The sequence below is a fragment of the Lipotes vexillifer genome, unplaced genomic scaffold (assembly GCF_000442215.2).
Source record: "Lipotes vexillifer unplaced genomic scaffold, Lipotes_vexillifer_v1.1 scaffold382, whole genome shotgun sequence".
NCBI classification, from domain to species: Eukaryota; Metazoa; Chordata; class Mammalia; order Artiodactyla; family Lipotidae; genus Lipotes; species Lipotes vexillifer.
This window is the reverse complement of record NW_006780611.1, coordinates 7,091,318-7,104,593: the sequence shown is the minus strand read 5'-3', so window position 1 is coordinate 7,104,593 and position 13,276 is coordinate 7,091,318. Positions and strand designations below refer to the sequence as shown.

Here is a 13,276-nt window from a genome sequence, read left to right as displayed (position 1 = left end):
GGCTGCTGAGCCTGCGCGTCCGGAGCCTGTGCTCCGCAACGGGAGAGGCCACAACAGTGAGAGGCCCGCGTACCGCAGAAAAAGAAAAAAAAAAAAATTACACCTTAAACACCATGCTCCCCGCTCCCCGCAAACTTGAGTTTCCCACCAGAGTAATAAAAACGAGGAGAAACTGTTTGTTTCATATGCAGGGCAACTTTGCTATCCAGGAGGATACGTTCTGGACACTCCTGGGATGAATCACTAACTGTGCTAGGATGGAATGATATAAACCACAGCTTACTGAGCGAGCTTATAACAGGAACACATCTTTGCCAAAACAACACGTGAGGATGCCATTCTAGGGCAGACACCAGCCCACAGTACATGCCAAGCATTTCTCTATGTACTTTCCAAAGAGTAACTCATTTAGTGCTCAGGACAACTCTCTTTACAGCAGGTGCCATCAGCGTCCATATTTTACAGATGAGGAAGGTGAAGTACAGAGGTTAGTGACTTGAGCAAGTGACCAGCTAGGAAATTCACAGGAAGCAACGGGATTCCAGGTCTTTGACCTGGCCCCCTCCCCCGCCAACACACACAAAGCTGCTGAGCAGAGCGGCAAAGGCAGAAAGGTGAGGACGATCTTTGAGGGCAACCATTAAGCTGACTGGACTTTCCCTTATTAGACTTCTTTCCAATACATGGGAAGATGGGAAGAAACTGGTCTCGGCTGTGGCCTTCAGGTGCCTTCAAAACTGGCCTTGGCTTGGGATGAGGGGGCGGAAGCTCCATTTTTCTAACAAAGCTGGGTAAAGGAAGCTGTGCCTCCCTTGTGCAGGAGCTGTGTGGGGCAAGGCACTGCTTTCTGCAGGAAGCGCACGAACCTTCCTGACAAGGTCCAGGAGCCCTCACACAGGGCTTCTCTTCACGCACCAGCCCTGGGGCCCGGGGCTGAGGCTCACTCACCTGTGAAGTGACAAAGGTCCCTCACAGCATTCTAACTTCAGACTTCTATTGGTTTTCTAACAAGGACTCAGATATTTGTTGAATTGAAATGAATACTTACTTTTACATACTATTTGATCATGTGAGCTCTTTTAACATATCAGCAATAACTCGCTTAACATCTCAGGGATGAATTATCTGGCCTAATATACAGTGACTTGTCAATATTCTTACTTATGGTCCTTCAGCATTTTCAAAGAAGAGTGTGCCCCTTAAAATTTTTATTTAAAAATCAGGTGTAATGCTTCTCTCATCCCTAAAAGAAATAAAGAAATACATTGTAGGAACACTAAGTCTTTCCATTTGTAAGGTAATATAAACAATAAAATTCTAAGCTTCAAATTTCACAGGAGATTCCCTAGAATTCAGAAAAACCAAATTCTGAAAGAAAATTAACCCTTTCTCTGTAGGTTCAGTCTCAAGGCCATCATGTAGTGTTATAAAAAGAGATATCTATCACACAGGTAAATGTTAAGAAAAATAGGAAATAAGATAATTACACAACTTTCTGCTGTATGATAAAAGTCATGCGAATAGAGAGATGAATAGGCCTCGGTGCCTTAATGTGTAATGTGGACAGGCTGTGACAGAAATGAGAGCTGTGATGACAAAGACCAAGTGATGGGGGCTGGGGAGGGAGGGAGTGTGAGGAAGACGGAAGAGGAGAATGAGAGAGAGTGTGGGAATGTGAGAGAGGGAGGGGCAGAGTAGAGGAGCGTGCAGGGGCAATGAGCTGGGGGTATGGGGATGAGGGGAGGGAAAGGAAAGAGTCAATGGGGGGAAGAGGGATACCGGAGCTAAGAGCAGAGACCAGAAGTCTACGGAAGGCTTCCGCAGGACCTGGGCTGGTGGCAGCATCCGTACCAGGCTGCTAACTTAAGGAGCACATAGATGGGAATTCAGTGAGAATATGGGACAATGTCTTTATTTTACAAATAACCAGAGAAACTAACTAACCTGTTTTTGACATTTTAACACGTAGTCACACTTTCACAACATAATCAAGGTATTAGTACTTTTATACTTGTCAAATTATGTTTTCTGTCACAATTTAAAGTAAATTAAGGAGGATGTTAGCCTGTTAGATGTATGAAGGCAAATTATTATTGCCCATTATTTAAACTTGTAATAAAAATAAACTTTAAATACTTTAAATAACCTTTAAATATAATCTTTAATATACTTTTCAAGATTGAAAACAATCTATTTGGAAGGGGTGCCACTAGCCTAGGTAGTGGAGGAGGGGAAGGGAACAAGCACAGGCCAGCAAAGCTGAGATGTGCAGTCTCAAGGGACACACCAGAGATCCATGGCCACCAGATCCCTGAAAGCCTTCCCATTCCTAAACGTATTGAACAGGTTTTTATGTAACAAATTATTTGTATGTCTATTTAGAGGCAATTACTTCTGTCATACCATCCATGTCAGAGGATTCACATATATAATTACATCAAGGTAAATAATCAGAGGTCATAGTTAGACAAAACCAAAGAGGACACTCAGAAAAGTAAAGACAGTGAAGGCCGTTTGTACAGGAATGTTCTAGTTTTCAGCTATTTTTAGATTAATGTGAAGCTTACAGGGAGAGGAGCTATTGTTTGTCAAAGACTTTGTATTATTCTGTTATAATATCGTGCTTGTCAAAACACCTGATAAATACATAGGCCAAAATGGATCTTTAATCAAATATATGTGGCCTTATCTCAACACGACAGGATTGAGAGCACGCTTATTAAGCAGACCAAAATCAAAGGCATCTGCTAAAACCCAAGATAAAACTAGACTCAAAGTGACCTTGACAAATTGAAACAGCATCCATCAAATTAAATAAAAGAAGGCAAGTTAGTGTAATTTGTTCTTGAGTACATTAAGAAAAGGAGAATAAAAGCTAGGCAAATAAAACTGAAAAGGATCTTGTAGTCACAGCATAACATCAGCTCCAAGAGCCAAGAAGCACAACTTTTAAAACCATTTTAAAAATCAACACATCACTGGGCTATACTACCTGAGCATGTGTCACAAAAGCCAAGCCATCCTTTATTCTGAGGGTAATGGAATGGTATCTTCTCTCTTCCTATCTCATTGAGTGGCTTGTGAGAATAAAACAGATGTACAGTGTACTAAAAAATTCAATATACAAAGCTAGCATTCTATTCTAAAAAAGGGATGTAAAAAAAATAGAATGGGATCAAGGGAAGAGAAAGGTAATATTCTTAAAGGGCACTGGTATAGTGAATGAGTACAATATAAGAAAATAAGCTTAAAGCTGCAGTATGAGATTTAAGATTGGTCATGAAACTAATATAATGTTATATGTCAATTACATCTCAATTTTTAAAAATAAGGTTGGTCAACTGTTCTGAAACCTGTTACTAAAGGAGAGTGGAATCTGCAGCCCTGATGGTGCCATCACAGAACCCCAAGATCTAAGTTTAGAGCCTCTACTATATAGAAGAAGTGTAGGGACAAAAATACCTGTTTTTATGCCTTTTACCTTTAAATGAAACTTTCCAACTTAAACAGTTGAGGGTGCAATTAATATTTTAAAAATCAAAAACTACTTTCAATATTCTCTACCTAATGTGCTTCATGTTATTTTAACCATTTAGTCAGTGAAAGCTATGAGGGATGGGTTAGAGAGACTGATTTATCATATTCAGTGTATTTGTTCCAATTATAAGATTCCAGATTTTATTTTGGGATCAAAGCTGACAAGTAGAAGACTAAACTGTCACTTTCTGAAGACATGATTCCTGACTAGGAGTTTTAAAAGGCAGGCCTGCTGTTTGGCCCTTTTGAGGATGGAGGGAGCTGTGATTTAGGGTGGTCGCATCATTATAGGGTGCTTTCTACCTTCTATAAACTAGACTTGAATTGAGACATGGGATCTAGTGGTTTGCTGAGAAGGATTTAGCCTGCTGATTACTGGTTACCAGTTATTACTAGAGAATGTTCAAAAGTTTACACATAAAAATTACTCTGAGAGATGTTAATAATGTTCTATGTTGAAATAAAGAAAACATGGGCAGATGGGACACACACCAAAATGTAACAAATAAAACAAACCAACCCACCAAATATTGTAACCATCAGAGTAAAGTTGGCAAGCAGGCCATCAACCGGGGTAAAATGATGATTAATGGATTACTGAGCTCTCAGAACCGACTAAAGAATTTTGTATTTACTTTAGAGTCTTAAATGTTATGTCCCTTTAGGACTTCTGCATTTTAAGATGCCACTGTGGGGGACTTCCCTGGTGGCCTAGTGGTTAGGATTCTGGGCTTTCAATGCCATGGCCTGGGTTCAATCCCTGGTCGGGGAACTGAGATCCTGCAAGCCAAGCAGTGTGGTTAAAAAAAAAAAAAAGCCACTGTGTCTAAGAAGCAAATCTATTTCAAACTTGGGGCTTTAGGAGTGACAATGATGGTGCAGAGGGGGAAGGAGGGAGAAAAAAGATCCTGTGGGGAAGTGAGGGGGTGGGGACAATGTCTTGGAGGGAAAAGCAAACTCCTTGTGTGGCTGAATTAGAATGTTCTAATTTAAAATATATGTAAATTTCACATTAATTACATTTTTTGACTATAGTTTACAAGCACTTCCTTTACATCAGACACTGTTATAAATTCTGGGGATAATGCCATGATAAAATACAGTGCTTTGTGGGGAAGATGTAGTGGGGCGGAGAGGACAGTATGAAGTGTCCACGAATACTATGATCCTGGCTGATAAAACCCTTATTAAGTATGACTGAAAGTCACCTGTACATCTGTCAAGCATGGAAAGTTTCAAATACAAATCAATACAAAAAACTCTCATCTGATGAAACATCACAGACTGAACATACATTTACACACCTGTTTCCTTTCCACAAAATTAAGGGATAAACTTATAAATTCATGAGGACCTGAAGAATGGGAGGGGAAACAAACAACACACAGGAGATGTCCAAATTCTGGAAACCAGAAATAAAACAGAGTAAGTGCTTCAGCAGACTGAAGGGAAGAAGAGGGGAGAGTGCAGGGGAGGAGCCGCTAGAAAGCCAGCCACCTTGTGGCACAGAGCCTGGGAAGCACAGGTGCCTCAGAAAGTGGGGGGTACAAGGTGGGGCTGGAAACCAGAAGATTAGCTCAAAGCCTGTGTGAGGAGTTAGGTCCCTTATTCAACCCAGTTTAACCAGGTAACTGTCCCCACAATGGGATATTCAGAGAAGAGAAAGTTGTTGAAAATATCAGAAATGAAAATAAATAAATAAAAGATTGATTAGATGATAAAGTTGTAGAAAGCATGGAGAAATCAGAACAAAAAGAGAGAAAGAACACAGAATAGGAAAGAAAAGACAAAGCCAGAAGATCAATCCAGGAGGTACAATTCCTAATTAATGGGAATTCCAGAAGGAGAGAATAGAGAAAACAGAGGGAAGGAAATTATCAAAGAAGTAACACATAACCTTCCTGATCTAACAGCCATGAGTTACAGATGGCAAGAAAAGGACAGCCTCAAGGCCTATCATTTGAGATTTCAGAACTCTAGGGAAATGAGAAGATCCTTAAACTTCCAGAGGAGAAAGACTCAACACACATATTAGGGCCTGAAAATCAGAGTGGTTCCAGTCCTGTCGACTGCAACACTAGGAGGTAGAGGACAGGGCAGGAAGCATGACTCCAAGATCGTGAGAGGCAACTAGATTCTATACCCAACCAACCCTCCATCAAACGTGAGGATGGGATAAAGATGTCCAGATACATAAGATCTCAATGTATTTACCTCCCAAGCATCCTTTTTCTCAGGAAAATACTAAAGGATGATGCACTCCATTAAATGAGGACCCAGACTAAGTAAGGTAAAGACATGGGTACAGTAACAGCATTGCACAGAGGGAAGAAGTAAATGATGATGACTGTGATGATGAACGCCCCAGGAAAAGTTATGAGAGAACTGACACGTATACACTAATATGTATAAAGTAGATAACTAATGAGAACCTGCTGCACAGCACAGGGAACTCCACTTCACTTCGCTGTACAGTAGAAACTAACACAACAGTGTAAAACAACCGTACCCCAATTAAAAAAAAAAACAAAGACCTGAAGAACAAAAACCCCCTTGGAAGGAGCCGTTTGGATTGGAAAGATGTGGTCCAAGAAAATAAAAAGCAAATAAAAACATGAATTAATAATTCTAGAGAAGTGAAAAGTTTTAAAAGAAAGAAGTTATATCCACAGTATATATTTTGTAAGTATTACAGAGTCAGATGTTGAAAAATGGGAAAAAAGATCCATAGATAACACAAGTAAGCAGTAAAAACTTATCGCTTAGAAACACAGGAAACTGGCAGAGGAATCAGGTTTGAGAAGGGGTGAAACAGGGATGTCTGTTTTAATGAGCTGAAGGACAGTAGCGTGGCCCTGTAACCTGTGAACACATATTGCCGATAAAAGTAAAAAGTGAAACAAATGCCCAAATTACTTAATTTTCTGTTATTTGGGTCTAGGAGCTTTATTATTTTTTTTTAATTGAAGTATAGTTGATGTACCATATTATGTAAGTTACAGGTGTACAACATAGTGATTCACAATTTTTAAGTGTTATACTCCATTTATGGTTATTATAAAGCACTGGCTATATTCCCTGTGTTGTACATGAGCTTAGGGGCTTTAATTTGGAGGAATCACCATGTGATGTGAAAGAATAAAAAATACGGCTGAAACAAGTGAAGGTGGAAGAAAAGGAATCAAAAAGAAGTTAACAAAAAGAGCAACTGGTAAGGGATTTCTCGTACTCACCATCTCTCTGGCTATTTCCAGGGCTTCCTGCAGGCCATAGAGCCTGCCACAGACCAGGTAGATTCCATTGGCCCAGAGAATACAACCCTCATGGACCCAAAATTCATTGCTGTCAAGAGGTAGTTCAGGGATTTGTAACTCCAACTCGGGGCCACCTTCTGACGTGGTGGGCACGGAGGGCTTTGAGTCCAAAACAGTCTTTTCGCTGCTCCCCTCGGTGGTTGCTTTTTTACAAGGGAGCCCCCTGGACAGGGACCGGGGGCCTCCGCCACAGTCTTCCGAGCGGTGTCGCCGCTTAAACCTGGGGTGGGCGGCCAGGCTCCTCTGCTCCTTCTGCTGCTGCTGCTCTTCCTCCTCCTCAGTGTCCGTCTTGGAGCCATTTGAAGCGCTTTTGTGCCGTACCTTAACTTTGCTCTGCATTTCTGTGGCCCTCTTAGGAGGCGGATTCTTGGGGAGAGTGGCTGCATAATCTTGGGGATAAAAGGGTCCAAAGAGGTCGCCCATGTTGCGATAACTGGCCCACTTGCCACACAGACAGCACACGAGGTGCCCCATAACAGAAGACTCTGTCACGACAGGTCCCTGCAGCATAAAGGATGAAGCTGGGAGCACCTTGCTTTCAGTGCTGCTGGGTGGAGGGGTCAGGGACCTCTGACCCTTCCGACCCCTCACCAATTTGGTCTGTTCTTCTTCCTCAGCATTGATGATTGTACAAACGGCTCCAAGTTCACACTTATTTACTACATGGATATAAGGGAAAAAAGACTTGTTCTTGGCATCAGTTTTATCCAGTGGCTGAGTGGCATACTTCAGCTTGATCTCAGGTTCTTGGGGCTCTACGATGGGAACTGCTTGTTTGGTTTTCCGCTTCCTTGGCTGCGCCCCAGGCTTCCTTCTCTCCCTCCTTTGCCTCTGCTTTTTTGGCTTTGGCTCTCCATCTGCAGAACCTTCTGGTATCTGAGGGGGCTGAGGGGGTGGAGGTGGTGGCTGCTGTTGTTTCTTTTGCTTATTCACACTACCAATGGGTCTCCCCTTCTTCTTTCCTGATGGGAAATAACCCTTTGGGGGGAAACCCTCCTGTTTGGGGGAAATGGTCACTGTATCGTTCTCTTTCTCTTCAGCCTTGGGGTTTGCCTCAGGAGCCAATGAGCCCGCTGGAGGTACATTCTTTGAGTCAGGAAAGATTAAAGGCGCTGTCCCGCCCAGGGAACCATCTGGTCTCCCTTGGTTACTCCCAGGCTTCTGTGAGGTTGTGGATGTCATGGCACCAGGGGGTTCTTTTCCAGCAGTGGCCGTGTCTGGGTGTGTCTCGGTCTTCACTTTGTCATCCCCACTGCCACGCCACTCCTCCGAAGATCGTGCAAGAGGCTTTTCTACGCTCAACTCCTGGTTTGTTGGACAGACTAGGTCAGACACCACCTCACCTTTTCTCTTCTCCACCTCGGCATCCTGAACAGCACCACTCCCACCTTCGGGAGGGGCGCTCTTCAAAGAAAGGATGTCATCCAGAGTAACCGTGTCTCCCCCAGCCTCCGCACTGTTCGAGGATGTACTCCTCCTAATGTTTGGGGATGTGATCTTCTGAACGATAGCTTCCAATTTCAACCCCCGTCCTTTCCGTGGGGGCAGTATTTTGGTCTTAGCAGGACTTGTGAGGGTAACAGCAGGGCAGTTTCTACCATCTGGACTTGGAAGGTCCTTGGAGGATTCTCTCTTAGGGATGGACTTGATCTCCTGGCTGTGAGAAAGATGGGCATAGGAATTGAAGGCTTTATCAGCACCTTCTTTTGATGGGTGAAGGAGGCGCCCTTTATCTTCAGCGTTACTGTTCTTCACATCTTGTGACTGTCTCTTACTGGGAATGGGAGAGATAAAAGAACGGACACGCCTCCTCATGATTAAGGGGTTTTGAGAAGAATGATCCTCTTGACCTGGAAGCCTTAGCATAACATTACTAGGTTTGGATGACTGTGTAGACTCAGCTAGCCCATGTCCGTCGGTCTCATGGGGTGGTCCATACCTTTTCTGACTGGACATTCCTGGAGGACCGCTGCTTTTGGCTGGAGAAGTTTGCCGAGAAAGATCCCAACAAGATTCTTGTTGTAACTTCTGGGAGCCGTGCTTCAATTCGATGCCTTTGTTAGAAAGACCATCACTAGACATGAGGCAGCGCCCACCATCCTGACCGCTGGGGTCATGGTAAGTCCCCATCGGTGGGCCATACATCATGCCATCTTTATCATTCTTCAGGGGGCTCCGTACTCGGTCAAGAAACTGCTGCTGCCTTGGACTCTTGCGGGGTCCTTCCTGCCTGTGCTGAGCCGCAGCGATCACTCCCTGAGCAGAACTGCTGCTCCAGTCCTTATATTCCTCTTGTTGCTGTTGGTACATCTGTCTCTTGTAATGGAGCTGAGAATTCAAACCTGCACTGGGGTCCCCATAAGCATGAGCGCGAGTGTTTGTGTGATAAGCAGAGGCCAGGCTTTCTGAGTTGGGAGAAAAGGGAGTGTGCAAAGAACTCCTGTTGGCCCTCTCTGAAAAGGTCATATGTGGGTTTATGTGATGAGGGTCTCCCCCTGGGCCTCTACTCCTCCCAGGAGACATCTTCAATTTTTCTGAAAAGTCATGATACTGAGAAGGGGAACGACCCCTCATGCCCTCCCGACCACCAACTCGGCCAGGGACTCGCCGCATTGGCGTGGGTCTGCCGTCCTGTGGGCCATAGTCTGAGATGGAATCATGGGTAGCTGCTCCAGGGCTGGCGTTGCCTCGGTAAGACTCATGCTTGATGCTAGCAGGGTGGCAGTGGTCTCCAGATTTCTTGTTGTTGAAACTAGCTTGGGACTTGGATTGTTCAAAGTCTTCCTCTTTTATCTGCCCACTCTGCGATTTCAGCTTTGTTTCCATGGACACCAACCCACCTGGAAGAATGACCGACTGACTTAAACTTGGATTGAGACGTTCATTCCTCCCAAGTCTGGTGTCGGCACCCATGTGTCCCAGTGAGTGAGCCCCCGGGTCTCTGACAATCTGTCTTAGTGGAGAAATATCACAGATCACTGATCTTCTTTCAGAGAGGGAACCCCCGGGCTCATGGGCTGATGACTGAGGCTCTATTTCAAACTTTCTGGGAATTGGATAGTCAGCCAAATTGATCTGTTTCATTTCAGGAGCCGAGCCACTTGATTTCCTTTCCCAGGGGCCCCAGTGGGGATTTTCTAATAGGGAACCAATGCTTTTGTTCAAAAGGCCCCTGCTAGCTAATTCATTGGTTTGACTAACTAACACATTAGGCCTTGTGGCTCCTTCTAGGCCACCGGCCATGCCCTGGTGCTCCTGAGTACTCCTAGAATATCTCCTGTCAGGGTGGTGGTGGTAACCCTGAAGCACTTCCTGCAGGAGGCTAGGGAACTTTTCATTCCTACCCTTTCGCTCCCCATGGCCAGTGAAGTCCCCCTTATCTTGTCCTGTAGGAAACTGAGGAAAGCCACTGACATTTCTTGGCACGGCTGGCCCAAAGCTATCTTTGTAACTATAGCGCAAGCTTCCAGGAGATTTGCTAGGCTCAGTTCTGCCTATAATACCAGAGCCCCCTGTGGAGTGCCCGCTCTGGCCGTTTCCTTCTCCATTGTGGCTGGAGTTATTATCTCCATTTTTGTTTCCTTTATTTCCTCCTCCCGGAGGCTCTGGCTGTGGAAGTGACGCATGACTGGTTTCCTTTCCCCCGCCAGTGCTGGGTGGCCTTTGAGTGGCTGCAGGATCATCCTCTTGGGAGCCTTTTTCTTGCCCACCAGGTTTTTCTACCCGACTTGTCATAGCTTCCCGGGAGACAATCACCCCAACTGTCTTCTCACTGACTTTTGGGTTGCCCTCGGATGACAATGGCATGTCCTTAGCACCTGGTGAGGCGGTCTCTTCTCTGGCTACAGGACTGGCACTGAGTCTGGGGGCTTCATTCTGAGTGACTTGTGCTGGTGAGGAGCCTGCTTTCTCTGAGGCTCCACCCTTGTAGGTGGTGTCAGAACTGGTGCTCTGGCCACTTAGCTGCCTCACCCTCTCACCTTGATCCTCGGAACTGCTGGAGCAGCCTCCATCCAGCGACTCTGCCATAGGGGACTTCAGCTGTTCTTCAGCCTGTGAGGAGCCTTCGGAGTTTGTGCAGCTGTCTGCTTTCTTAGAAGATGAGGAAGGCCTCTTGGAGGTCTTCTTCTGAGGTGTCAGTGCATCGGAAAGTAGCATGTGTTGAACAGTATTAGGAAGATTGGCCACTTGCGTACTCAGGGCACTCAAACTACTCAACCCAGGATCTGTCAGCCGCTTTTCTGGCACCCCTTCTAGTCCAAACCCTTTGAAGCCTGCAGCATGAGAATTAGGACTGGGCATCATTGACGGGGTTGGGCTGAGTTGAGGCATTAACTGTAGAATTCTGTTTCTGGAAGCCATCGGCACATTGCCTTGCCCACACTGGAGATTCTCCCCACTCTGCATAAGAGGAGATGGGGTAGAGCTACAGCTTGGAGACTGAACCACAGAGGCAGCCGGGGAAGGGTTAGAAATGGGGCTGAAGTTCTGGTGAAACTGCATGGGGGACCTCACAGGAACCTCGGGCTGGCTGTACTGGCCCACCTGGCTTTGCAGCGGCAGCTTGGCGGCAGTGCTGGTATACTGCATCACATGCTGAGGAGGCGGCGGTGGCTGCTGCTGCTGCTGCGGCGGTGGCTGCTGCTGCTGCGGTGGCGGCTGCGGCTGCTGCTGCTGCTGCTGCTGCTGCTGCTGCCCCTGCTGGGTCCCTTGTGGAATCTTCGTCTGTTCAAAATTCTTCATAGATTGAGGCTGATAGCTGTAATTTGATTGTGTTCCGTAAGCCTGTGCATTAGAACCCACATTATGTCCTTCGTACTGGGATCCAGCATTCACACTGTAACTGCCGTCATAGCTCTGTCCAGACTGGCTGAAACGTTGTGGTGAAGGGAAGGAGGAGGAGGTCGCGGCAGAAGACTGGTAGTGTTGGCCAAACTGACCCACTCTTAACTGGTAACCAGTGGCAGAGGCTGGCAGAGTTGAGGGCCGCTGCATCGGCTGCATGTGGGATGAGCCGGACGCTGGCTGGCCAGTGGCCTGCGGCAGAGGCTGATGGGACTGGTAAAGCTGCTGTCTCAACTGCTGCACTTGCTGCTGCTGTTGGCTGGAAGGCTGCTGCTGGTACTGAGCGCTCCCTGGAGAGAAAGGTCCCGTGTAATCCTGCTGATAATGAGACACGCCACTAAGGGCAGAGTGCTGTGCTTGAAACTGGCCCACATGACCCTCACTCCCATACTGATTGCCAAAGCTGCTCCCCTGAGGGGGTCCATAGCTCTGCACAGGCCCAGAAGGCCTTCGCTGAGCAGGCTGCGGGGTTCCGGCTGCCACGGAGTCTTTACTGCCTGCCATGTAGTAAAAGTCTCCAGCCTCTTTCCTGAAACCCTGGTAGCCCTGATGGCCAGAGGTTTCGCTAGCCATTGCCGCTGCTGCAGCAGCAGCCGCTGTTCCTCGTCGTCCACCACCACTGCTGCCGCCACTGCCACCACTACCGCCACCTGCACCCCCAAAATTCTGGAACATCTGGGCCTGGCGAGGGCTGAACTCTTCTATCCGGGATGAGCCGTGTACCTCCTGTGGGTAGCTCTGCTGGTTTCCGTGGTAACTGCTTTGCTCCCGGAAGGACTGCATACTGTTCAGCAGTACCGCAGCAGGCCAACAGCCCTCCTGGAAATGGAAGAAAAAAAAAACGAGTATTAGACATGCATCTCCTCAGTACAAATAAAATCAAGTTTAGAGATGGAGGGGACGTGAAAATTCAGATGCCCAGATGAAGTTAACTGGTTTGAATTTCATCTCCTTTATTTCTTATCCTATCCATTTCTGAAGCTGCAAATAAGCAAAGAAACATCCATAAGAGTGAGGCAGAAGTCTACGATAGTATGAAAAGAAACATTCTGGGTAAATACAAATTCAATACAGTATAAACCTCACTATTAGATAAATGAGCCCCCAAAATTCAACCGGGTTAAATATGGGGCTATACTATTATTGTCAATAAAAAAATCCAACAATTTTTTTAAAGTCTTCCAGTTATGGTGGGGGAGGGGTGAGAAAAAACACTTTCATTTAGTTTGTTTCATGTATTATTAGACTGATTATTGAACCGAGAGTCTCACATAATGATGAGGCAGTTACTCCCCTCCCCGACTTTGAGAAATAGAACTGGCCTGAGAACAGAAGTCAGCTCCTTATATCCTAATGCATGTGACTGCAGGTTTACTATAATTACCAACAACCTGTGATGGTGGGTGACCCCGGGACACTCAACTCTTAACACTGCATGGATTCCTTATTGCTTCAATCAGCTATACAATCTTAGGGGTTAACCTCTTCTTGACACATAAGTATGTGCAAGCCCCACCACCTGCCCCCATCCTCAACTCCCAGGTACAAAGGGCTAGGCATCATAAGCCAAAGTAGCAGTG

The 13,276-nt window shown here is 45.8% G+C and overlaps 1 protein-coding gene across 1 annotated transcript in view; it reads right to left on the bottom strand.

The window, feature by feature from the left end:
• The window catches only part of TCF20 (transcription factor 20), a 46,588-nt gene extending 34,079 nt beyond the window's left edge, over window positions 1-12,509 (bottom strand). The window contains exon 1 of the mRNA XM_007453951.1: window positions 6,771-12,509. Within this exon, the coding sequence (XP_007454013.1) occupies window positions 6,771-12,479 (5,709 nt within the window). The 5' untranslated portion in view covers window positions 12,480-12,509. The remainder of the gene's footprint in view (window positions 1-6,770) is intronic.
• Window positions 12,510-13,276: the final 767 nt, after the last annotated feature.